At 35.2% G+C, this 24,379-nt stretch overlaps 1 protein-coding gene across 2 annotated transcripts; it reads right to left on the reverse strand.

Moving 5' to 3' along the window:
• Window positions 1-2,275: 2,275 nt before the first annotated feature.
• On the reverse strand, window positions 2,276-22,986 carry CCP110 (centriolar coiled-coil protein 110). Of its 2 annotated transcripts, XM_065893082.1 has the most exons (13): window positions 22,846-22,986; window positions 19,468-19,596; window positions 14,716-16,363; window positions 12,578-12,708; window positions 11,562-11,739; window positions 10,866-11,005; window positions 10,502-10,618; window positions 10,058-10,159; window positions 9,754-9,870; window positions 6,632-6,705; window positions 6,015-6,077; window positions 5,280-5,339; window positions 2,276-2,351 (listed from the first exon to the last, which is right to left on the reverse strand). In XM_065893082.1, exons 1-13 carry the CDS (start codon window positions 22,984-22,986, stop codon window positions 2,276-2,278), a joined length of 2,976 nt encoding a protein of 991 aa, XP_065749154.1. The 2 variants fall into 2 exon arrangements, with proteins under 2 accessions (XP_065749154.1, XP_065749155.1); XM_065893083.1 differs by lacking the exon at window positions 5,280-5,339.
• Between the last annotated feature and the right edge of the window lie 1,393 nt (window positions 22,987-24,379).

Consider the following 24,379-nt stretch of genomic DNA (forward strand, 5'->3'; position numbering starts at 1 on the left):
TGTAGTATCTCCTCGATAAGAGGTAAAAATGAGGACCGTTGGACTATGCTCACGTTAGATGACCAGGCAGCAGCAGTGGTTGGATTCTTAACGCTGTGCAAGTTGGCAGCTTGGTGTGAGCTTCAACCTTCGCATTCTCTCCCATTCGATCCGGCTAAGACATTTCCAGCTCCAGTGAACTTTTGCCCTCTGAAAAGTCCAACTCATGCAAAATCAAATGCCGGGGGGCTAATGTTACGGGTTACATATTAAATAGTGGGATATACCTTTCATGGGTCTTGTAATTGTAAAAAATTATCATATTATAATATTAATGTCTTGGCCACATACTTTTCAAAAGTCCTTTCTTTGGTAAATAAAAAAGATCAAATGAGATTTCTTTTAAGATGAAAAGTTTATTTTGCCTTTTGCCTAGAAGCAAAACTAGTGAAAATTAAAATTAAAGTATAAAAATAAATATAATTTACATTCATGGACATTCCACTCAAAGAAAAAATAACAAAAATAATATATATAAATAAAAATCCATTAAAAGCACAAAACAATGTCTGGCACTTTTATGAGAAAAAGCTGTGAACATTAAAAAAATTTATAAAACACACAAGCTTTTATCCTTAAAAAAAACACTCGTTTTGCATCCTTAATCTAAAACTAGTTTTATCTCTGAAACATACTATTTGTTGTAGCCAATTTGCATTACTGTACACAAAACTTTTAGCATCTATCTTTCATACTGGAAAGACCCACAAGATCCGAGTAAGCTGTATCCTGAGTTTTCAGAATGATAAAGCACAATTTATCATATTAAGATAATTTTGATACACTTTGCCCACAAATATAAATTGGTAACTCAGACATTTTTGACTGTGTTCTATTTCTAATTTTCTGATTCACTCATTAAATAAATGATACATCTCAATAAAGAAAATCAAGTTTACACCCAGAGTAGATTACTATTTTCTGTCTACAGCTAGATGTAAAAGTTAAATTTTAAATGGAACGGAAAATCGAAAACAATCTTTATCTCAACATTCTTAAGAGAATATTAAGAATATATATATAGTCTGCATTTTCAAAATACCAGTATCTTTTTAAAATTTAAGTTAGAAAGATTAAATGTACACATAAATGTTCCCAATTTTATGTGAGAAGCACAAAGCCCTTTTGGAGATGGCATGATAAATTAACAGTGACATTCTTTTTCATAAAATCATGTTCCCTTGGTAACACTTTTTGGTTTATATTTTAAATGATTATGTAAGTGATGAAAAACCTTAAACATTAGTGCCTCTTATGTAATGCAGACTTTAAACTAGACAGTATTATTATCCCATTTGAAAATCTGAATTTATCATATTGTATAGCCCTTTATTCTCCCCTAAATCCAGCATGCTAAAAAAAGCAGACTATGAAGAAATAAACAGACTAAATAGAAAATGTAACTGCATGCAACACGTTATTCTATTTTAAAGAAATAGATGTAATAATGCATTCATTCCTAAGCGCTACTACATTTAAGAACGTTGTGCTATCTTCCCCAAATTTGTTATACCCTCCACAGAAAGATTTTATAATTTAATAGAAACGTTTCTAATAGTACTAGGGTAACATACATTATTAACATACATTAAGCCTAACATTTCTGTGAGACAACTAGTTGCTGAGAGGAATGTGTACCTATGACCAAAATGGTGATGCCCAGCTACTCCTGTGGTGAATTTTTGGTGGACCACAATCAACAGGCAAGTGTTCTATCCTATGTGGTTACACTGTAAGTCCAAGAATATGAGAGATTAATCAGAGTTTTCAAAGTTACAAAATCGGGGAAAAACATTCTTCTGCAATAATTTCCCCTCAAACAGAACAGTATCTAGTTTATCAAATTCAGCAATCAGTGTGCAGAGATTAATGAAATTTGTATTTCAGAACTTATTTATAAGTTATCACACCTTTTCAATATTTTATAGAAATAAACGCAAATGTCCTTTAAGTTTACAAAAAGGTTCTCGGCGGACACCTGAGTAATAAAACAAACTTATGTTTGTGCAGGTTAAGGACAGAAATGAGCCAATTACTAAACGCTAATTTGTCTTCACCTGAAACTGATATTAAGAGGAAAATTCGGTGGGGGGGATGGGACTAGCCAGACTGACCAAAATATCCAGATGATTTTTCAGCCCTTTGGCATCACTTTGCCTGTGTAAACAGAGTCCAGAGTTAAATAAAAAGTCGTGAGCAGGGAAAATAATACGGATCCTAACCCTTCCCCCCTTTTTTATCCTAATGAATGTTGTCTTCTTAAGTTGTCGCAACATTTGGCTGCTTTCTTTGGATTTTTCCTGCATATACTCCTAAAAATAGAGCAAAACTATTATTATTTCTCAATGTAGTTTTTCTGTAATGATACCATTTAATGAGTGCTCACTATGTACCAAGCACTGAGCTAAGCAAAACACATTATTATATTTAATCCTTATGTAAAATAATCACGAGGTCAAAATTGTTACTACTATTTTAACAATAATAAAACTGAGACATAGGAGAGTAAGTCACCTGTGTAAGTAACAGAGCTAGAAGTAGAAACTCTGAGAACCCAATTCTACCTGATTCATTGTTTTACTTAACCATTTTGCATTACTGCCTCCTACTCTGCTTTAATTAGCAATTTCTGAATTTCACTGTAAACTCTTAAGTCAAGCACAAGACATCAAATGAATGTTTTAAAACATATATGAGATCAGAGACTGCAATTTAGTTTCTAAAAACTATAAACAACTTTAATTGCTTTGCAGCAAACTTTAACGCCTTAGAATTGTACTTCAGTCTAAGAATATGATAGTCTATCAACATAAAAATGAGTTTTCTATAAAATGCTTAATAAAAGGCTTGTCCTCCATGTAGGTCATATCAAAGCATAATTTCAAATTTGTTTGAAACATAATCCAGGCCATTAAAAATTTAAGGAGGAAAGAATAATCTTTTCAAAAGCAACTATGGATCCCTGTGTTGAGATTCATAGTAGAATTTTAGTCATAAGCCAAATTTTCAGTTTATGTAAAAGGATAAAATTCTTTAGTCTTTTTCAATTGTCTAAATATGCACTCACGTATAAATAAATCTTTAGGAAAAATTAGGAAAGAATTTTTGTACTTGTTTAGATACATATTAATTATACATGTTAATTCAAGGGTTAAGTACATTTTTATTAATAATTATGTTGCAATGCAATTAAACCACAATAGTTCTAGATACTAAACTTCATTGTACACATTAACTGCAATGACTTCCTATTCATCCTTTATACTGTTGCGTATTACTGAATAGAAACAGTAGTTGCTATTTTACTTATAGATTCACAGGTGACAAATAGTGGAGATGAAATGCATGAGAAAAGAATATGGAGAGTAGTCACTCGGGCAATAGACAACATTAGGCAAAGCAATACTAATTCCTCAATGATTTGCCAACTAGCTAGGATTTATTACAATATATAACACTAACATGAGAAAAAATGGAAAATGTCTTAAAATTCCATGTAACTTCACAAGCAACAGGTTTGATGTTTGGTCTGAGTTCTTCCAAATGGTTATCTTTCAAACCAGCTGATTCTACCTCTGGAATAACCGGGATTTTCAGCTCTGTAATCCCCTTTAAAACAACTCCATTGACTGTCACTCACAGTGAATTCCAAAAGATGACCTTTTAAATTATCCTCTATATATTCAACATTATGAATTAAACTCACTATATATACATGCAAAAGGTGAGCAATCAATTCAAAGTTGTGATCAATATCTTGTTCCCTCTTTGAACTTAGGTGAATAACATGAAAAAATCTATGTTGCTTATTCCCTCCTAATTTGGAGAAAATTACTTAGTAATAAAAGCTCTAAAATATGACTAATGGTGTATTAATGAGAAGACTAGAATTGATTAAAGATTTAATTTTAATTGCCTGGTGATTAGGTTTCTTTTAAATGTTTAGAAATCAGTCTAGTTAAAGCAAAGCATTTTGCAAGTATTTTTAATGGATCACATAATTTTTGGTGAGTTATCACAGTGTCTTAACAAAGACACCTAAAAAATATTAAAACATTAGCTTAAGGGTTTTGCATTAGCTCAACACTGAATTTGTCTTTTTGCCACCATAAATAGGATTTTAAAATACACTTTTTGGCTTAGCCCTTAAATAATTCTCAAATAATGAACATAAAGAGAAATTTAGCTCAAGCTTCTTATTGAGCAAAAGATTAAGACTTCACCCCCTCCCATTTGGCATATTCACATGTGACCTTGTGGTCAGAGAGCAATTCTTCCCCTTATGTGCAGATACAAATATTCCTGGGTGATACACTTTCCCAAAGCTGAATAGACATGCACAGATTTAGACATCAGATCATTATATTTTACTCATTTATAAAAACTTTTCTGAGTTAAGCATGTATAATTCTACAAAGTTTTCAGATTAAAAAATACATAGTGTCTCCATGGAATTTACAGAAATCAAGATTGCAACCACAGTTTCACTAAGATCTCCTGACTGCCGCAAAATACTAATACAAATGATCACTAGTAGGAATGACGGTGAATATGCCAAAATTATGGTGGCAAGGAAAGACACTCTATCCCGCTGGTATGGCCTGGGTCATGGGGCAGCTTGTGCACGACTTTCTATTGAATGGGTTTCAGGAATTCGTTGGCTACACACCTGAAACAGGCGCTCTGTTAGGCACTCTGCTCTGTGAAGACTTCTGTCTATTTTGCACAACCCCCTTCACTGATGTCTTAGGGGTTCTAATTGAATATAAAAAAATTAATAAGTCACTTGCATTAAGTTCTAAATGTTCAACATTCAAAAAAAGCAACCATACTGCATTAACCGTTCAAAGCACAATAAGCTTGAAAAGAATTAAGTCTCATGCATGTGCACAGTAAGGAAACTATACCTTTCCCTTCGTCAGGAGACTATAACCATGACTTATGCTTTGTTGGAGAAACACTTTGGTGATGTTGAACTTACTATGTGGATGTTTACATTATTTAATGAGCAAAATGGTATGAAATGAAAAGTAAAAACACGCCAACATAAGATGATAATTAAAATTTAATACACAACAGTACATCAGAGGGTTATCTTTGAACAAAACGTTAAAAGCTCTTCCTAATACGATAAAAAGATCACATTTGAAAATAGTTATCCTTTATATAAAAAGCTAATCCCTCTCAAAGCTAATCTTGATTTGAATATTTTTAAATACCCATGTGTGTTGAATTCTTACCCTTGTCTACTCAGTAGCCTATGAACAGGTGCATTCTGTCCTTGATTTGGCTGAAGGACTCTGTTGACAAGGTAAATAAAAAATTAATTCAATAGGATAAATTCAGCTTTTCCCCCACTTTCTTTCAACAGATGAAAGAAACAGTGAGGCAGAAGTCAACGATGCAACGATTTGGCCTATACATTATCACAATGCAAAACAAACTGACTACAGTGTATTAATATAGTGCTTATTTGCTCACCAAGAGAACAAACCTCGGTTTTTTTATCAGGAAAGAGATGCCTAACACAAGTATTAATCCTTGTGCTTTTAGATAATTTATTTATGTACTTTACAGAAGGAATTTTTCCTTTCAAACATCTGAGAAACAAAACATCACTCTTGTAAGAGCAGAAAACACGTCAGAAACATTAAGCTAGCTTTCTAAGGTTTTTAAGTAAGTATCAAAGACCCCTTGGACTGCAGACTGAACTCAGGACATATGGGGCTCAAATTTCCATCAGAGATAGCATGTCCTACAGAAAGCTCCAGGAACATCTGGTCTGGCACATGACCATGTATATGACCAGGTGTTACTATGGATTCTGACTCTGTGACCCTCCACCCCAATAGGGAGAGATTTACTGATGTAAAGTAGAACAAAGCCAACAAAAAACAAGCTTGGGATTTATAAGATTTTCTTTTCCTTAAAAGTTAAAAAATAGCCTCTTACTGAGACTAAGTGATTTTTCTCACCTTGTTTCAGAAGGATTTTGCTTAACCAAAAATTTCTTATTTGGCATTCCCATTTCTGCAGCTCTAACACAATATAAAAATAAGGACACACAAATAATGTATTTAGAAAGGGGGAAAACACATGATTACAAATGTGATACAGGATGACAGAAACAAATCATCATTTCAAAGTTGGTGCACTACTGAAAGACCTGTAATAAGCATACTAAAGACGAATTTCAAGAAAGAAGAGTTTTAATAGGATAGCTTCAGAGTATTATTTGCATTAAGTTTTTCCTGCTATGAAGTCTTTAGGATATTTGAAAAAGAATATATTTAAAAGATACAAAATTAACACTGAATATAAGGATTAAGTATTTTTAAGATTACTTGATTAGCTATCAATTACACAAGTTGAATGTTGACCGATTTATTAGTTAATACATTTATCTAAAGATAAAATCAGATTTTACCACCTGATTTTAAGAAAACTATATAAAGGGATTTCTATCACCTCAGCTGCAGAAGTGTTAACAATTCTTTATTTCTAATTTGAATATACAAACCAACAGTTGCTTAAAATTAATTGGCTTGATAATAATTAAATTAGAATATGACAAGACATGAAAAAGACTTACTTCATGTACTTCTTCCTATCAAGAGACTTCTGTGTTGCAGCTGAAAGAGCCACTCGTGGACTTTTCATTTTATCCTTTAAAATACAAAAGTAACATAAAGCTCTAGTGGTACCAGTAATACCACTAAAGTATAGTACTGAATGATCTCAAATTGCATGGAAAAGCTTCTCTTACTGGCATTCTGAGCTTTAATTTAGTCTTTACAATTGAAGCAGTCTAATTTTTTTAATTAATTAAAATTATTTTTCCCAATGAAATGGTGTAAATTTGGCTTTTCTTTTGCCAACCACACTAAGATCCCTGATTCAAACCACAGATCTCCAACACTCTGATATACAGTTGACCCTTGAACAACACAGATTTGAACTGCACAGGTGACTTACATGCAGGTTTTTTTTCAACAAATATATTGGAAAATTTTTTGGAGATTTATGACTTTAAAAAACTCACAGATGAACCACATAACCTAGAAATATGAAAAAAAAATTATGTCATGAATGCATAAAATATATGTATATACTAGTCTATCCTTATATAAGCATAAGGTGAGTGATATTTAATATAAAATTAATGTGTTAGTTTTCTTACTGTTTTATAACTGCTTTCAAAGAGTTACATTACCATTCAGTATGCAGGCCTCTCGCTCTTTCTCTCTCTCTCTGCCTCCCTCTCCCTCTCTTCTCTCTCAACTACAGCCTATCATCACAGGTATGTGGGGTTTTTTTAATGTAACACTGTTTCCAATACTGTATTATGAATATGACAACACTGTATGCCATGATTATAACAATTTATTCCTTAGTGTACAGGCTAGGCTACTGTGAAGCAATCATACTGATTACACTAGGTTCCCATAAATTAAACATATTGCTGCTTCCTCATTATCAATGCATGAATTGTTACAACTGTAAATAAACGTGAACTTGTTTTTCACATTATCTTTTCATTTTTTTAATCTTTTCATTTTTGATGTCTAATGTTAGTAATACATATAACATCTACAGTGTTTTGTATCATATAAGACAATATTGATGTAGGTACTTAACAGACATGATTCATCTTATAAACAGACAACATAAATTATGGTATTGATAAATACAGTACAGTACTATAAATGTATTTTCTTTATGATTTTCTGAATATTTTCTTTTCTCTAACTTATTTTATTTTAAGGATACAGTATATAATACATATAACATATAAAATATGTGTTAATTGACTGTTTATGTTATTGGTAAGACTTCTGGTCAACAGTAGACTATTAGTAGTTAAGTTGTTGGGGAGTCAGAAGTTATACTGAAATTTCTGACTGTGGGCCACCCCTAAGCCTCCACGTTGTTCAAGGATCAACTGTTTTTCAAATTAATTTGGAGCCTCTTTTCTAACTCTGATTTCCAAAAGAGGTAAATGTACATGACAGTTTCAAGGAAATTCAATCAGGAGCAGCAGACAGTTTTTTATGAGTCATCCAAGTAATATTCAACACTTAACTCAAAAATCTAATCCCAAAAACAGTATGTAATTCTTGCCAATTTCTTTTAAATTTGTCTACAGATTTAAATATTATTGGTAATCCTGGGAACTACCTGTTTTAAGAATTGTAGGATGGGGGCTTCCCTGGTGGTGCAGTGGTTGGGAGTCCGCCTGCCAATGCAGAGGACGTGGGTTTGGGCCCTGGTCCGGGAGGATCCCATGTGCCGCGGAGCAACTAGGCCCGTGCGGAGCAACTAGGCCCGTGCGCCGCCAACTGCTGAGCCTGCGCTCTGGAGCCCGTAAGCCACAACTACTGAAGCCCACACACCTAGAGCCTGTGCTCCGCAACAAGAGAAGCCCCACAATGAGAAGCCCGTGCACCACAACAAAGAGTAGCCCCCGCTCGCCACAACTAGAGAAAGCCTGTGCATAGCAATGAAGACCCAACTCAGCCAGAAATAAATAAATATTAAAAAAAAAAAAAAGAATTGTAGGATGGTGCTAAAGTCAATAAAGAATGATATTTAGTATCAATTACACCAAACCCAGAAGAACCTCAATGTGAAGTAATTATAGATAGATCAATCAATCGATTGATCTGCCCCTGGTTCCTATTAATATTTGGTCTTTGACCCCAGTTCCTGACACAAAGCTCCTAAAACCCTTTTAATCAAATCTCCTGAGTGATAGGAGCATCTTTTGTTCTAATGCTTGATCTTTGACTTCGGTTCCTAACACTGAGCTCCTAAATCCCTTGAAATTTCCCAGGTGATAGAAGCAATTTTTTTGAACCCAGGCCCTGACAGTGAAAGCACCGAGCCTTAACCACTGGACAGCCAGGGAAATTCCCCAAAGTATCTTTTGTTCTAATAAGACAACTTTTGGTGGGCTCTGAATGAGGGCTAGTCACCAGAAAGACCAAGCACGATTACAACCTTGAAACTTTCAGCCTCACCCCCTATCCTGTGGGGACAGGACAGAGGCTAGAGATTGAGTCAATAATCAATCATGCCTACGTGATGAAGCCTCCATAAAAACCCTAAAATACACATCCACATGCTGGGAAGGTGGCACACACCCTCCACAGGACAGAAGCTCCTGCTCTCAGGACCCTTCCACACCTCGCCCTATGCATCTCTCTATCTGGCTGTTCATCTGTATCTGTTACTGTATCCTTTATTATATAATAAACCATTAAATGTAAGCAACTGTTTCCCTGAGTTCTGTGAACCATTCTAGAAAAATTTTCAAACCCGAGGAGGGAGTCATGGGAACCCCACTTTATAGCTAGTTAGTCAGAAGCAACATAATTATTAATAAAATATACTTAACCCTTGAATTAACATGTATAATTAATATGTATCTAAACAAGTACAAAAATTCTTTCCTATTTTTTCCTAAAGATTTATTTAATGAGATTGGCATCTGAAGTGGAGGCAGTCTCATAAGACTGCCTCCTTGACATGTAGGATCTGATACTAACTCCAGGTAGATGGTATCAGAACTGAATTGAATTGTAGGACACCCAGCTGGTGTCAGAGATCTGGTGTGGGGGGAAAACCCACACATTTGGTAACAGAAATAATTTGTGAGTGTAAAAGAAATAGAGATTTTTTTTCACTCACTAGTTTAAAAGTCATGTAACATACCATTTGCCGGAGCATTTTCTCTTTGCGAACTTCTCGATCATGATGTAGAATAGACATTCTTTCAGCTGCATCCATTACAAAGAATATGTCATGAATACCATACAGGGCAGCTCGCAACTAAGTTCAAAAGAAGAAAATATTATACCCATTTAAAAAGATGAGGTTAGAGGTCAGTAGTATTACGTATGCTCTTATTTAGAGAAAACGGTTAAAGTTTTCATTGAAACCTACTTTCAGTGGTTCAGTGAAGGTAGAGAAATAAAACATTTCCATTTCCTAAGAGCCTTGAGGATACATGCATTACCTGAGCTAACACTCTTTCCTGAAGAGAAGCATCTTGTGCTGAAACAACACCTCTCTTTAACGGTGCTTCCAACTGAAAACTTCTTATGAATTCCATAGTATCCTGAAAGAAATGCTCCTTCATTTTTCTAGAAAGATTTCATGATCACTGGAGTTTCCTTTTGTTCTTTTTCTCAGTCAAAACAAAATGAAGAACACAAAACTATTACATCAGAAGTCAAACAGCACTCACTTTAAAGTGAGACCAAAAAAATGCACAAATTACTTCGTTTACATATTTTAAAAAATTATCTGAATGAGATTAATCAATTTCTAAAACAGCCTACATTATGTGACTAAAAAATGTTTGATCTGCCTAAGTTCTGAACTAATTTGTCAACTCAGCTGTCACAACACTGACAGAAACTGAGACAGAAATGTAATACAATTTACACAACCCTCTTACTTTTACAGTTTGTCGAAGTTGTTTCAGTTTATCTGTCTGCATGAGCCTACGAGTAAGAAATCCTTTTGCTACTGCAGTTACTTTGTTAAATTTTGCTTGTACTTCTGCACTGAAAACCTAGAAGAAATAAAATAGACACAACATTTTAATAATCTGAGCATTATACTCAAGACTGTTTTTCTTAATCTATTACAATGAACTAAATTCTTCTATATGTTTACTCTGTGTAGTTTAATCTTTAATAAAAGCTAAGCTTTTGATGTATTGCAAAATATTTATGCCTCATTTGTACAACCTAAGATAACATAGCTCTTTAGAAAAGATATAGACAGACGTGCATGCATGTATCTTTAAGTTTGCCCACCTGAGACCATTTAGTTTTGGCCCTTCCAAAAGGTCTTGTTACTGAGAGTTTGGTCAAGCCACTAGTTGATGATCCCCAGAGGTAGAATGGTACTTCACTTGCAGAACCAAAGCTGTGTTGTAGGGCAGAACTTGTGAAACCTTGAGAAATATACATAAAGTATTATACTTGATGTCAAATAATTAGAATACACAGAACATCCAAATAAACATGACACTCATCAAGAATAACAACTCTGAAACTGATCCATAGCAGACTTAAAGTATTTATGGACTTTAAGCATATGCACCAGATGGATCTTTTCAACACAAACAGCATCTCAGGATAATTGAAGATGTGAAGATAAGCTCTTATTGGGACTGGGTAATTAGATGTAATTCAAGATCACTCAGGAGATAGCAAACTGTGTTATCACTTGAAGAATATCACCTGCTACTTGAATGAACAAAGACCAGGCTCTGAGCCAAATTTCCTGATATTTTCCTTGCTAAGGTGGCTTTTCTCGTGAACCTGCTCATTGGTCTTTGATCTGCTGCTATCATTTCATTTTTCACCAGTTTCTAAGAAGCTGGCAAATAGCATGGGTTGGATGTGGAATGACTTATAGAAAGGAGGTACAATTTTAAAGTGTGCCAAATAAAATATCTTACTATAGGATAATTTTTTCAAATGGAAAAGGATTTTTTAAATATTTACCAGAACTATTTGAATTTGAAGAATGGAGTGAGTCCACTTGAGACAGCACTGTTTCTAGTAAACCAGAGTCACTTATCTTTCTCCATTCTAAGTCCACAGCATTGCTAGTGCCCAATTCGGAGGCTTCCGCTGTAATCACCTTCTTCTCTTTTAACATTTTCTCCCGTTCTTCTATTTCCTGTAGATTAAGTTTATTATAATATGGTAGCTCTTTTAATTACATCTCCAAATAGTATTTTAGGCTCAGCTAAAAGTATGTATGATTATCAGCAAATTATTTATTTCAGGTTCTCCTCCCTCAAATAAAATTGACAATTTATTTAATTGATTTTGAAATGTGATAATCTTAAAACAAGTGTCCTTCCTCTTATGATATACTCTTACAGAATGCATATTTCAGCATCTACTTACAAAATACCTTTTAAAAATATTACAAATTTTGAATCAAGGATTCAATTAAGTATCCTTTTGATAAATTATGCATTTATTTTTAGATAAGGATCAAAATATTTTAATTCACATTTTGGCACTAAAAATACTCTCCATGACATGGGGAGGGGGAAGGGTAAGCTGGGACAAAGTGAGAGAGTGGCATGGACATATATACACTACCAAATGTAAAACCAATAGCTAGTGGGAAGCAGCCGCATAGCACAGGCATATCAGCTCGGTGCTTTGTGACCACCTAGAGGGGTGGGATAGGGAGGGTGGGAGGGAGGGAGATGCAAGAGGGAAGAGATATGGGGATATGTGTATATATATAGCAGATTCACTTTGTTATAAAGCAGAAACTAACACACCATTGTAAAGCAATTATACTCCAATAAAGATGTTAAAAAAAAAATTGATAATTCCAAAGTCACTTTTTTCTTAAATCCAAACAAAAAAGTACTCTCCATGTATGAAAATCAATAACCCCCTTAGATTAAGATATACAAGGGTAACAATTATAAGTATCCTAAACATGACCAAAACTCCACTCACCAGCCCTATATCCCTACATTTTAATTCCTCACCTTTTGCAGTCTCTCCTGTTCCCTTTCCTGCTCAGCTATGAGTAGCGATAACTGCTGGGCGTGCTGCTCTTCTAGTCTCTTCCGCATTTCTTCGAAAGCTATCATCTTGCTTTTTAATATCTCCTCACCTTCTGAAAAGAAACATGTCCCCTCAAATTTAGAAAATTTAGTAATATCTGATGTTTTATAACATCAATTTAAATTACGCTTCTGACCAGAGAGTATTCCTGGATCTGACCCAGTACAATCAAGATACAGCCAGGTCCCCACTTTGAATCACATTCTCTTTGGCCCTCCTCTCATTTCATGCTACTAAAGGTCTGTATCTCATCACCCTAACCCACTCGTTCGACAGATCCCATCATGATCTGAACTGATGAAGCCAAGACTATGTGTTCCGTCCAATTCTCTTTACTCCAATTAACCTCACAATGTGGTTCTCATGTGCATCTCACCTCCATTTATTTTCTTCACTCCTGTCCTTCTCCAGGGTCTCTGGTATTGTAGCTTCTACTTTTGCTTTGTTTTACTTTTTTAAAATAAATGTTGCTTTGACAGTATAAAGCTACTCAGCTTGAGGCTCCAAAAAAGATTGGATATTAAAATTCTAGATATTTTAATTACTAACTAAAAAATTTATTAAATCAGTATGACTATGCAACCTACTGAATAGAAAGTGGTGTGACACTTTGAAATGTTGAAATATCAAGTATTACACAGATGTAGCACATAGATATTTAGGAATCCATTATAATTCAACTAAATTCAAAGAATCCTTCTTTCTAAATACACAGTCAATGATTTTCATTGAAGATAAGCGCATTATATTTGTCCTACCTGCCATGGTATTCTGATAATTTGTTCCTAAATACATTTTATTCAGCTACAACAATATGCAGTTGTTCACGTGCAATTTTTTTATAGGCGGGGGAGGGGGGCTGGAAAAGCAGGTGAATTGTAACGTTCAGCAAGAAAGGAAAAACGCCCTCCACTCGACCACTCAGCCAACAACTGGAGTCCATTCAGCTCTACCTTAAAAACTTTATAAATGAGTGCCTGTCCAGGGGATCCCTCTCTGGGAGGTGTGCCCGAGGCAGGCAGCCAAGCTACGGGCAGCTCTCGGCACGATGCACTGCCACCCTTGCCCACTCTGATAGCAAGCCGGCTGCCTCCATGCCTGGCCTCATCTCAACACAGCGGCCTTCCTCTTGTGAAAGCACTGCCAGAACTGCCACTTGGTCAGTCTGTGTCCTTTAGGTATTGACCGAGACAGCTTCTAGCCTGCTACGTCATCTACTTGGAGAAGCCAAGCTGGCTCCTCAGATATCAACTGTTTTTATTAGAGTGCTTATAAAGTCGCACAGGTGTTACGTAGTCTGCCCCAACCCAACCCTATTTTTCCTATAAACCTTGTTACTTTTAGGTGCAATTTTACAGAATACGAAGTTTTTTTCAGGAGGATGCATATCACATTAGAGTTGAAATGTCTGTGTCTAAAAACATGATTTACTTGATTTATATGTCTTCCACATCAGTAATGAAGAATTATGAGCCATGACAACAAAGTAAGGAGTAATAAAGAAGACATGTTTTAACAAGTTACTGTTAATATAACACTAGATACAACAGAAAGAAATTTGAAATAATTTTCATTAATAAAGACACCACTCTTGAAACACTACTCACAGAGCCTTGTTTGTGATATCTTCTCTAATAATTTAGTGTTAAAGTGTTTACTAAAGGGCCAACTACATGAAGATCTCATTACAAATGAAAGGGCAAACTGATGAAAATATTAGAAACCACAGTCCAAAAGGAAAACATCATAGCAATATACTGGATTAAAATTATGAGTGATGTTTCATGCAAGAACTTTTTCCTCCAGTCATTAACAATATTCTCTATAATACCAAGTGGATTGTGAAAGATTCATAATCTAAATAGGAAAATCCTTTAAGAAAGCCTATCAAATGGCAGTAAACTGTAGCTAGTGATGCTCTCTGATAAATGAACAGATGAAGACAATTATAATTATTCTGCAATTATTATTATTATGACAATTATTAATTATCAATTAAAGGTATTAAATAGAGATGCCACCTGCTTGGCAGATATTAAACACTTCGAAGCTTTCTTACCTTTTGAACTACTTTCTAATATTTTATTCTTGTTGATGTAGACAGACCCCTTGAAGTATCTTTTTTCTGGCAAATGTTGCCTTTCCTGTTCAGCTATTCCAGTTGTTATGACATAAGGCCAGTTTTCTTTTTGCAAATTATCAATATCTAAATCAAGTCTCCGTTTAACTTTCTCAAAACTGTTATCCAAAAATTGTTCATTTCCACAGGACGCTGTAGGGGTGTCCATATGCAGTCTGGTATTCTGGTTTTGCATCAGTAAAGGAGATGGGTTTTTTACGTCGTAAGACTTATTCAGTCCCATTTGGAAATTGCAGTTTTTCTCTAACACATTGGCTGACTTGAGTCCACTCACAGTTCCAAAGTTTTGACTCACTATACATTGACTGGTGGCACATGGCTCATGCAATCTTTCCACTGCAGTACCTGTACTGTCCATTTTCTGTGGTCGTCTCCCATCAGATGTTAACTGACCTTCCATGCTAGCAAGTCCATGAATAACTTTATTTTCTAATTGACTTCCTGAAGACTGACATACCTGATTTGATTTACCTAAAACCATTTCCTGTATGGCTTCAGATGTATTTTTACTGACATAAACCTTGCTTGAACAAACTCCTGCTAAATCAATTGGTAACTCTGGCACAGTTTCAGATACATTTGTTTTTTCATCAGTTTCTTGAACAACTAAGTCTACTGCCTGTTCTTTTCCTTTAGGACTTAATTCACAAGCATTTATTGGGTTATTTATAAGTATATGACATGCTGATGATGGCCTAGAACACCTTCGATGCATTTTAGGACTTAGGCTTGGCTCTGGGCTAGGTAATTTGGCATATGAACCAGTAAGACTTTTGATAACATTATTTTCAGTAACAAAAGTGGGAATGCGTTTAAAATCAGAATCAGGCTCTAAAACAGTAGAATGGCCAGTTGGTATAGGTATGTCCACTTTAGAAAAGCTACCTAAAATGGATGTATTCACGCTGCTTGCTTGAGTGGAAGCACCTTGGAGAAGAACATTTGATTTATTAAGGCTTGGTTTGTCAGGAATAACTGAACCACAGTGCTTGCCCATCAACTGGGCCTTCTCCTTTTCACAGTCAGTCACTTTAACAGCATCATTTTCTTTGTCTGAATAACTCTCATTAACACTCCTCTTTGCACTACTTCTCAGACTGTGTCTAGATTGCTCTCTTTCTATATACTCCTTTGACTTTTTCATCAGCTTCTGAAGACTCATTATGTAGGGATCGGGAGTAACTTCCCCCAGAAGTGATGGCTCTTGTTCTTCATTTGTTGGAAAGAGACCACCAGAAATAAGCGGCTCTTGTGCAGCTGCTGAGGAGGTCTTTAGAGAAGCTTCGTTTTCGGTGTGGCTAATATTTGAACTATCACATTGCTTCAGATAACTGAATTCTTCTGAGTCCCTAGCTAAGTCTACCCCATTAGATTTAAATTGGTCCTCAGTATTCAATGGCAAAATTCCAGTTATCTTTTCAAACTTTGCTAAAGTAGAGTGTTCAGTAGGGCTTGGCAAGATATTTGGAAGTGTAGCAGGAACATTCAAGTTTCTGACTTCTGAATTAGAGTAAACTGTTTCAGTCTCCCACTGATCAAAATCACAGGCATTAGGTGCTTTTCTAACCTGAAAAAGGAAATTTAAAAATTATTATTTCCAGGAATTCCCTGGTGGTCCATTGGTTAGGATTCCGTACTTCCATTGCACGGGGCACAGGTTCGATCCCTGCTTGGGGAACTAACTTCACATGCCGTGTGGCTCAGCCAAAAAATAAATAAACAAATAAAAATAAATTTAAGAAATAAAAAGTAATATGTCCTGACTACACAAAAAGCCTTTGATTTCATTGTTTTCTAAAGTGAAACTGAAACTGAAGATTCAGAGTTCTAATATTTGAAAACACAAATAAAAACTCAGATGACCTTTTCTATGGTATTCTATATCACATGGAGCTCAAATTACTATAAAAAGCATCTACTGGTCATCCTGGCCTATTTATTAACAGATTAAAAGAGAATTCCTTCATGGTCCAGTGGTTAAGACTCCGCACTTCCACTGCAGGGGCTGCGGGTTCAGTCCCTGGTTGGGGAACTAAGATCCCACATGTCGCCAGGTGCGGCCAAAAAGAAAGAAAGAAAGAGGGGCTTCCCTGGTGGCGCAGGGGTTAAGAGTCAGCCTGCCGATGCAGGGGACATGGGTTTGTGCCCCGGTCTGGGGGGATCCCGCATGCCGCGGAGCGGCTGGGCCCGTGAGCCGTGGCCGCTGAGCCTGCGCGTCCGGAGCCTGTGCTCTGCAACGGGAGAGGCCACAACAGTGAGAGGCCCGCATACCTCAAAAAAAAAAAAAAGTCACTTATCTAATCTGATACAAATATGAACATACGTGCATATATATTCATATACTCATGTGCAATTTAATCTTGGGATAGAAGCATTTTCGTCAGCTTTCTTCTGGTTGTATGTTATAACATCACCACTGCTCCTCCTAGGAGAACTGTCATCTAGGGATAATAATGTGTAAGATAAATAGCAAGTAATTAAATTTCTTACATAGACGATTCCTCTTTAACAAGAACTAACTTGCCCAGGACACTGATTAAGCAAAAAAATAATTCAGTACCAAGACTCCTGCCTCCCATACGCTTACTCCAAATTTTAACTAAAATCCTTCTATATGATGAGACATATTTGTGGTAAATGAAAGGTCAGCCATCGAGCTTAATACTTAAAAATTAAGAAAAACTTCAACTTAAAACCTGATTAAGGCAAATTTCAATTTGATTAGCTGGATGATCATTTAAAACAGCAACCTGGGGGCTTCCCTGGTGGCGCAGTGGCTGAGAATCTGCCTGCCAATGCAGGGGACACGGGTTCGAGCCCTGGTCTGGGAGGATCCCACATGCCGCGGAGCTCCGCAACAGGAGAGGCCGCAACAGTGAGAGGCCCGCGCACCGCGATGAAGAGTGGCCCCCGCTCGCCGCACCTAGAGAAAGCCCTCGCACAGAAACGAAGACCCAACCCAGCCAAAAATAAATAAATAAATTTATAAAAAATAAAAAAATAAAATAAAACAGCAACCTATTAATGAGTTTTTGAACAAGCAAAATAAGTTAAAAATTTAATAAAGATGAAAACAATTGTATACACAAAAGATCCAACAGAAAACAATAAAATTACATTTTGTATCTAAATAACTCGACTTTGCAAAAGAAAAAGTGAACTAGGATGTTTTCTAAACATTATACAAGCATATATGAAACTGGCAGAAATCATTATCATATTATCATATGAATACACTCCAGAATCCTGAATTTTAAAAGATTTTTAGGTTGCTTTGTATGTGTTTTTTTTCTTAGGCAATATGGCACTCCTATTTTACCTTACAAATCCCAAGACATGTAATGATTTCCAGGTACTACGCAATAAACAGTACAACAAGATCTACTTGGTCACAACCTCACGATAGAAATAAAACAAAAGGGATACATACTCATGACACATGTTCGCAGGTTTAAGTAAAATAAATTATTTCCTCAAAATAGCTAAACATTTCATATTTGTGATATTCAGCAGCCATGCTTTTTGTACATCACTAAAAAAGCCTTTGGTTAGACAATTTAAATAACAACAACAACAAAATCTATCAGAATCATAGGTTTTACAGGTAAAACAGACCTTAGAAATCTATTTGTATTATATAAAATTTCTCTATCTGAATAATTAATTCATTACTCTATAGTTCAACATTGTACACGTTCTATTAAGCAGAGAAAGTCTTTAAACTCAACAATAAATTCATTAGTAGTATATTTGATATATTCCCTCAGTGGACCAAGAATGATATGCCATTTTTGTTCCAATAATAGGAAATATCTAATAAATTAAAAACCCACCTTTGTTATGCTACTCACTACATTTTATAAACTCAATATGAGCAGTAATTATACTTTACAAATTAAAATCTACTACCCACAGAGAAATGAAGGTAGTAGTTAGTGGGAAATATCCTAAGGGTCATTGTACATAAATCATCTAGTATGAATTACACAAACCACAAACCCCTAGGATTATAAAAAAAATTAAAAGATGTAACCAGCGAAACAGGGTTATATAAGGCAGAAATTATTTGTTTTATCTAATTCACTGTTTTTAGTATGAAATAATCCAGACCTTAAAACACATTGTTTATACAAATTTAAATTAAATAAAAATCATTGCAAAGGTATAGATGTGTTGTTTAAAAAGTTTCAATTTGTATCTAAGATGCATCTAGGCAATTCTATTTAATCTAAATTGCATTTGTGTATCTAAGAGCAGAATCTTCACCAGAAAAAAAAATGGGGGACAGTTATTTACTTTAGCAGAGAATGAGAATAAGGTCATTGAGTCAATAGTCTGATTAGTTCAGAGGTAAACTACAATGGCCAATTCTATCATTTTGTCACTGAGAATTCAATGTTTTTAGAGTCATAAGACATAGACAACAAGCAATTATACTCAGTGTATGGGTCCATTGTCTAAGTACCCTCTGATTCAAGTACTGAGCACCACTAACAAGCAAGTGAATTTTCTTTGGAGTAACTGAAATGGAATATCACAAATTATGAAGATTCTCAAGCTTAACAGTATATTGGTAATTAACTACTAAGGCAAATTTATTTCTGAAAAATTATCATCAATGCTTAATTCATGATTTCTTAATTATAATTTAAAAGAGCTTAAATTACACACCTGAACATTTTCAAGAATCTCCTGGACACGTGTCAGTAAAGCTCTATTCCTGTTAACCTGCTTTCTTCTTTCTACATCAAGTGCTTTCTGCTTTTCTTGTTGCATTTCCCTTCTTTTCTCAATATTAAGCTGAAAAACATCATAAATATGTAATTATTTCTCATAAATGTAAAAATATCATAATATCAGGTAGTTTTGAACCAGAATGATTAAAAATGTGTGCAACAGGTAAAACTATCTATAGTGAAAGAAATCTGAACAGTGGTTGGGGGTGATGACTGGGATGGAGCATATTAAATTTTTCTGTGGTGATGAAAATGTTGTGTGGGTGTGAGTTATAAATGGATGCCATATATCAGAACTCATGGGACTGCTTTTTTTTTTTTTTGGTTGCACTGTGTGGCATATGTGATCTTAGTTCCCTGACCAGGGATTGAACCCATGCCCCGTGAATTGGGAGCACGGAGTCTTAACCACTAGGCCACCAGGGAAGTTCCCAGCATTCATGGAACTTTAACACTTAAGATCTGTGCATTTTACTGTAAGTAATTATTCTCAATTGAAAAAAAAAGTTGAAAGAAAAAAAAACTGTTCACGTATCAAATGCTCTGAAATGAAAGATAAAATTAACCCTATTGGCTACTGTTTTGATTTTCATTTGGTAATGTCTTACTTCACTGGTTCAGTTAGTTTCTAATCCTCTAATCAGTATACATTTCACCTCTTTGCTACCTCAAAAAAATGTCCAAAGGTGATAAAAGAAACAGATAATGTTTTATTTGCCTACAAAATCAGAACACATATTTGGTTCCACTTCATTGTAACCTCCAATAAAAATGTAATGTACTGAAAAAAATTGAAGGCGTCCAAGCATTATTTTTTGTGTGTGTGGATTTAAGTCTTTATTATTAAGTCCTGGGAAGTTTAGTCACTATGTTAAGGAGTCAAGACTTATTTTAGATTTATGCAAATAGAAAACATGTCATAAAAAATTATTTCAAAGTTGCAGTATTTGACTATCAAATACAACCTAAAATCATGGATTAAGGTCCATAAGCATTAGATTTTGTTTATAAATAAGTAACTGATAAAGTCGTAGACCTTACACAACAAGGCCCAGACATTTTGGCCTATATTAAACTAATCAAGCAATATGTCATCAAGTAGCTGATAAAAATGTTTTAAAATCTTTTCTTATTTGCATGGTACCAAAGAATCATTCCAGTTTACTTGCTAATCAAAAAGAGAAAAGAAAATGTATACCTTTAGAGTCATATGGCAGTCACCACTGTAGAAGCAAGTGTTCAAACTACACATTACTAATAGACAAACAACTACACATTATGTAACTTCTGATTTAATTTAATATGAAGTACATGGCATCATCTCCAAAGAATTCTTGCTAAAAATGTTTAACCTGACTCTAACCAAACTATTAGGCTAATTTCCAGTTTATAGGAACTACAGGGACTAGAGGGTAAGTTAAATGTCACCATGAGGAAACAATTAGACAAATCCAAAATATAAGGCATTCTGTAAGATCTCTTTAAAAATTTACTATCATAAAGAACAATTTTTTAAAGAAATTAAGGAACTGTTCTATGTCAAAGACATTAAAAAACATAACAAGTGAATGCTATTTGTGAACTCTGACTGGATCCAGACAATAAAAAAGTTATAAAAGACATTTTCAGCACAAATAGAGAAATCTGAATATAAATAGAATATTAGATGCTGTTAAAATTATTATTAATTTTCATAAAGTGTGATATGATATTGGAGTTTTATGTAGGAGAGTATCCTTATTTTTAGAAACTGTTTACCAGAATATTTAGGGGAGAAGTGTCATGTATCTGTAATTTTCAAATGGCTCAGCAATAAAACAAAAAAAGTTTTAAATAAAGCAAATAACGCAATAAAGTGAAGACAGCAAAAATGTTAAAAATTGTTGAATCTAAACGGTAGATATGTGGGTAGTCACTGAACTATCCTTTCAACTTTTCTGTATGGTTGAAAATTTCATTACAAAAAGTTGACAGAAAATATCGACCTTTTAAATCCTGCTATACAAAAAGAAATAAATTTAAAACTCTCTTTCAGTAATATTTTCTGATTTGAAATAACGTCACATACATTTATAAAATATTCAATCAGTATCAAAGGGAAACACGATGAAAAGTGCGTCTTCCCTCTCATCTGATATTCCCTCACTCCTCCCCAGAGAAAGAAGATAACAGTCTTATTTAAAAACCCAAATAGTTAGCATATATTGAGTACCTACTATGATCTAGGTAGTGTTCTAAGCATTTTAAATGTATTAGTTCGTTTTCCTCAAAACAGCCCAATGAGGTAGGCACTATTTTTTAGCCTCATTTAACAGATAAAGAAAATGGACCTCCAAGTTCACACAGCAGGTAAGTGGCAGAGCAATAATCTGAATTCAGGCCAGAAGGATCCAGAGCCAGGCTTTAACTACTACTCTATGCTGCCTCTGAGAGCATGCTGTGTCCAGTGATTTACAGCAGCTTGTGAAGATCCTTCCATGCCCACACATTAAGATCTACTGTACTCATTTTAATGAGTCTATAAAGTGGACCAGTTAGTTAAACTAGTCCAGTACTAATGGACATTTAGGTTGTTTATCAATCTTTTGCTCTTTTAAACAATGCTCCTATAACCTTACACAGACTTCTTCAGGCACATGGATGAGTATAATTGTAAGATATTCTCCGAAATGGAATTGCTGAGTCAAAGGTTATATACACTTTTAAATTCTGATAAACACTACCAAACTGCTCATCAAAAAATAAAATCAACCGATTCTCTCAGCAAAAGTGCATTTTAAGTGCCTCCTCCCCACAAGCTAAGAAATACTAGGTCCTAGTGGCGCAGTGGTTGAGAGTCTGCCTGCCGATGCAGGGGACACGGGTTCGAGCCCTGGTCTGGGAAGATCCCACGTGCCGCGGAGCAACTAGGCCCGTGAGCCACAACTACTGAGCATGCGCGTCTGGAGCCTGTGCTCCGCAACAAGAGAGGCCGTGATGGTGAGAGGCCCCCGCTTGCCACAACTAGAGAAAGCCCTTGCACAGAAACGAAGACGCAACACAGCAAAAATAAATTAATTAATAAACTCCTACGCCCCCCCCCCAAAAAAAAAAGAAATACTAGGTCCTATCAGATCGCTGCCAATCAAATATGTTAAAAAAAAAAAGCAAAAAACAAAAAAAACCAACCGCTAACTCATTTGCATTTCTTTACTTATGAAAAGGGTCAGGCATCGTTTTGATATTTATAAGCCAGCCTTTCTTTTGTTTTTCTGTGAACTACCTTAGTGGTTCACTATAGAAAAAAAGATTATTTAAAATCAAAAACATTTACCAGTGGAGAAAGCACAGCCACTCCATGGAAGCGAATAAGTGAGATGCTTTCAGACTGGACAGGTAGAAAGCTCTCTGTGGATAGTGATGCTTCTTGGATTCTGGCAAGAATTTTCTCACAGAACTTCTCATACTCTTCCATCTTCCCACAATCACACTACAAGAGAGAAAAAAAGCCATTTTTAATGTGCTGACAAAAATAGATCTTAATTTATTTGGCAAATTTGTAGGGCATTGAAATATTCCTAGAATTCACAAGTCCTAGAACTGGCTTTCCCAGAATTGTTTCACTGATCAGGAGCTAATTCTTGGGTATAGGAAAGCACCTCAAGACCCTGCCCAGTCAAGCCTTGCTTCATTATTAAATATTTCTGAAGATTTGTACATAATCAATCTTTAAATGTGATTAGTTTAGAAAAGTACTAAGAACTCAGCAATGAAACCTTCTGAAAGGAAACAAAGTTCTATACAACCTAACTAACTTCAGTTGTAAAACATAATATTATCTCTTCTTCAGGAGGACTTATCTACACGTCACAAGGAAAACTAAATAGGACTTCCCTGGTGGCAAAGTGATTAAGAATCCGTCTGCCAATGCAGGGGACACAGGTTCGAGCCCTGGTCCGGGAAGATACCACATGCCACGGATCAACTAAGCCCATACACCACAACTATTGAGCCTGTGCTCTAGAGCCCGCAAGCCACAACTACTGAGCCTGCGTGCCTAGAGCCTGTGCTCTGCAACAAGAGGAAGCCACCACAATGAAAAGCCTGCTCACCCAACGAAGAGTAGCCCCCGCTCGCCACAGCTAGAGAAAGCCCGCACGCGGCAACAGAGACCCAACGCAGTCAAAATAAATAAATAAGAAATCTAAGCACAAAAATGTGTACCACGGTTTATTAAAAAAAAAAAAAACCTAAATAATACAAAGGTTGGAATGCTTTTGTAGCCAAAAAAAGAGACAAAAGGGCTAGTTAAATAAAAACTGGTATTTACTTTCAAAAGTTCTTTTTTCTATCATGGAGTCCAAAGTCTATTACTTGCATATCTTAAGAATATAATTTGACTCCATGATAACTGAGCAAATCAGTCGGAAGTGGAAAACAGAATCTACTGGCTCTCATATTAATTCACTTTACTGTTAAAAAGTGGAACCATCACCAAACCACTTAAAATAATCAGTCTAGTAATTTCACAATTTCTGGGAACCTGTGATGGTGGCTATGAAAATACAAGGTAAAAGGAAGAGTTAGATACCAAATTCATTCATGTAGCAAGTGTTAAATATTTGATTGCCTGTTTCCATAGCATTATGTCTGGCATTGTTTCCTTTAAATAAACAAGGGAAAGGGAAAGGGAAAGAGGGATATCACTGGACACATAACCAACAACGATATGATCTGTGAAAAGAGAAAAACTAATACAATAATGCTTCTTTAAGTGTTCATTTTAAAACAATTAATTAACAAATAAAAAAAGAGAGAGGGAAGGGAAATTCAATTCATGACGTGGGATATGCAAACATGAAACAAGA

This window comes from Phocoena phocoena, chromosome 15 (genome assembly GCF_963924675.1).
Source record: "Phocoena phocoena chromosome 15, mPhoPho1.1, whole genome shotgun sequence".
Lineage (NCBI taxonomy): Eukaryota > Metazoa > Chordata > Mammalia > Artiodactyla > Phocoenidae > Phocoena > Phocoena phocoena.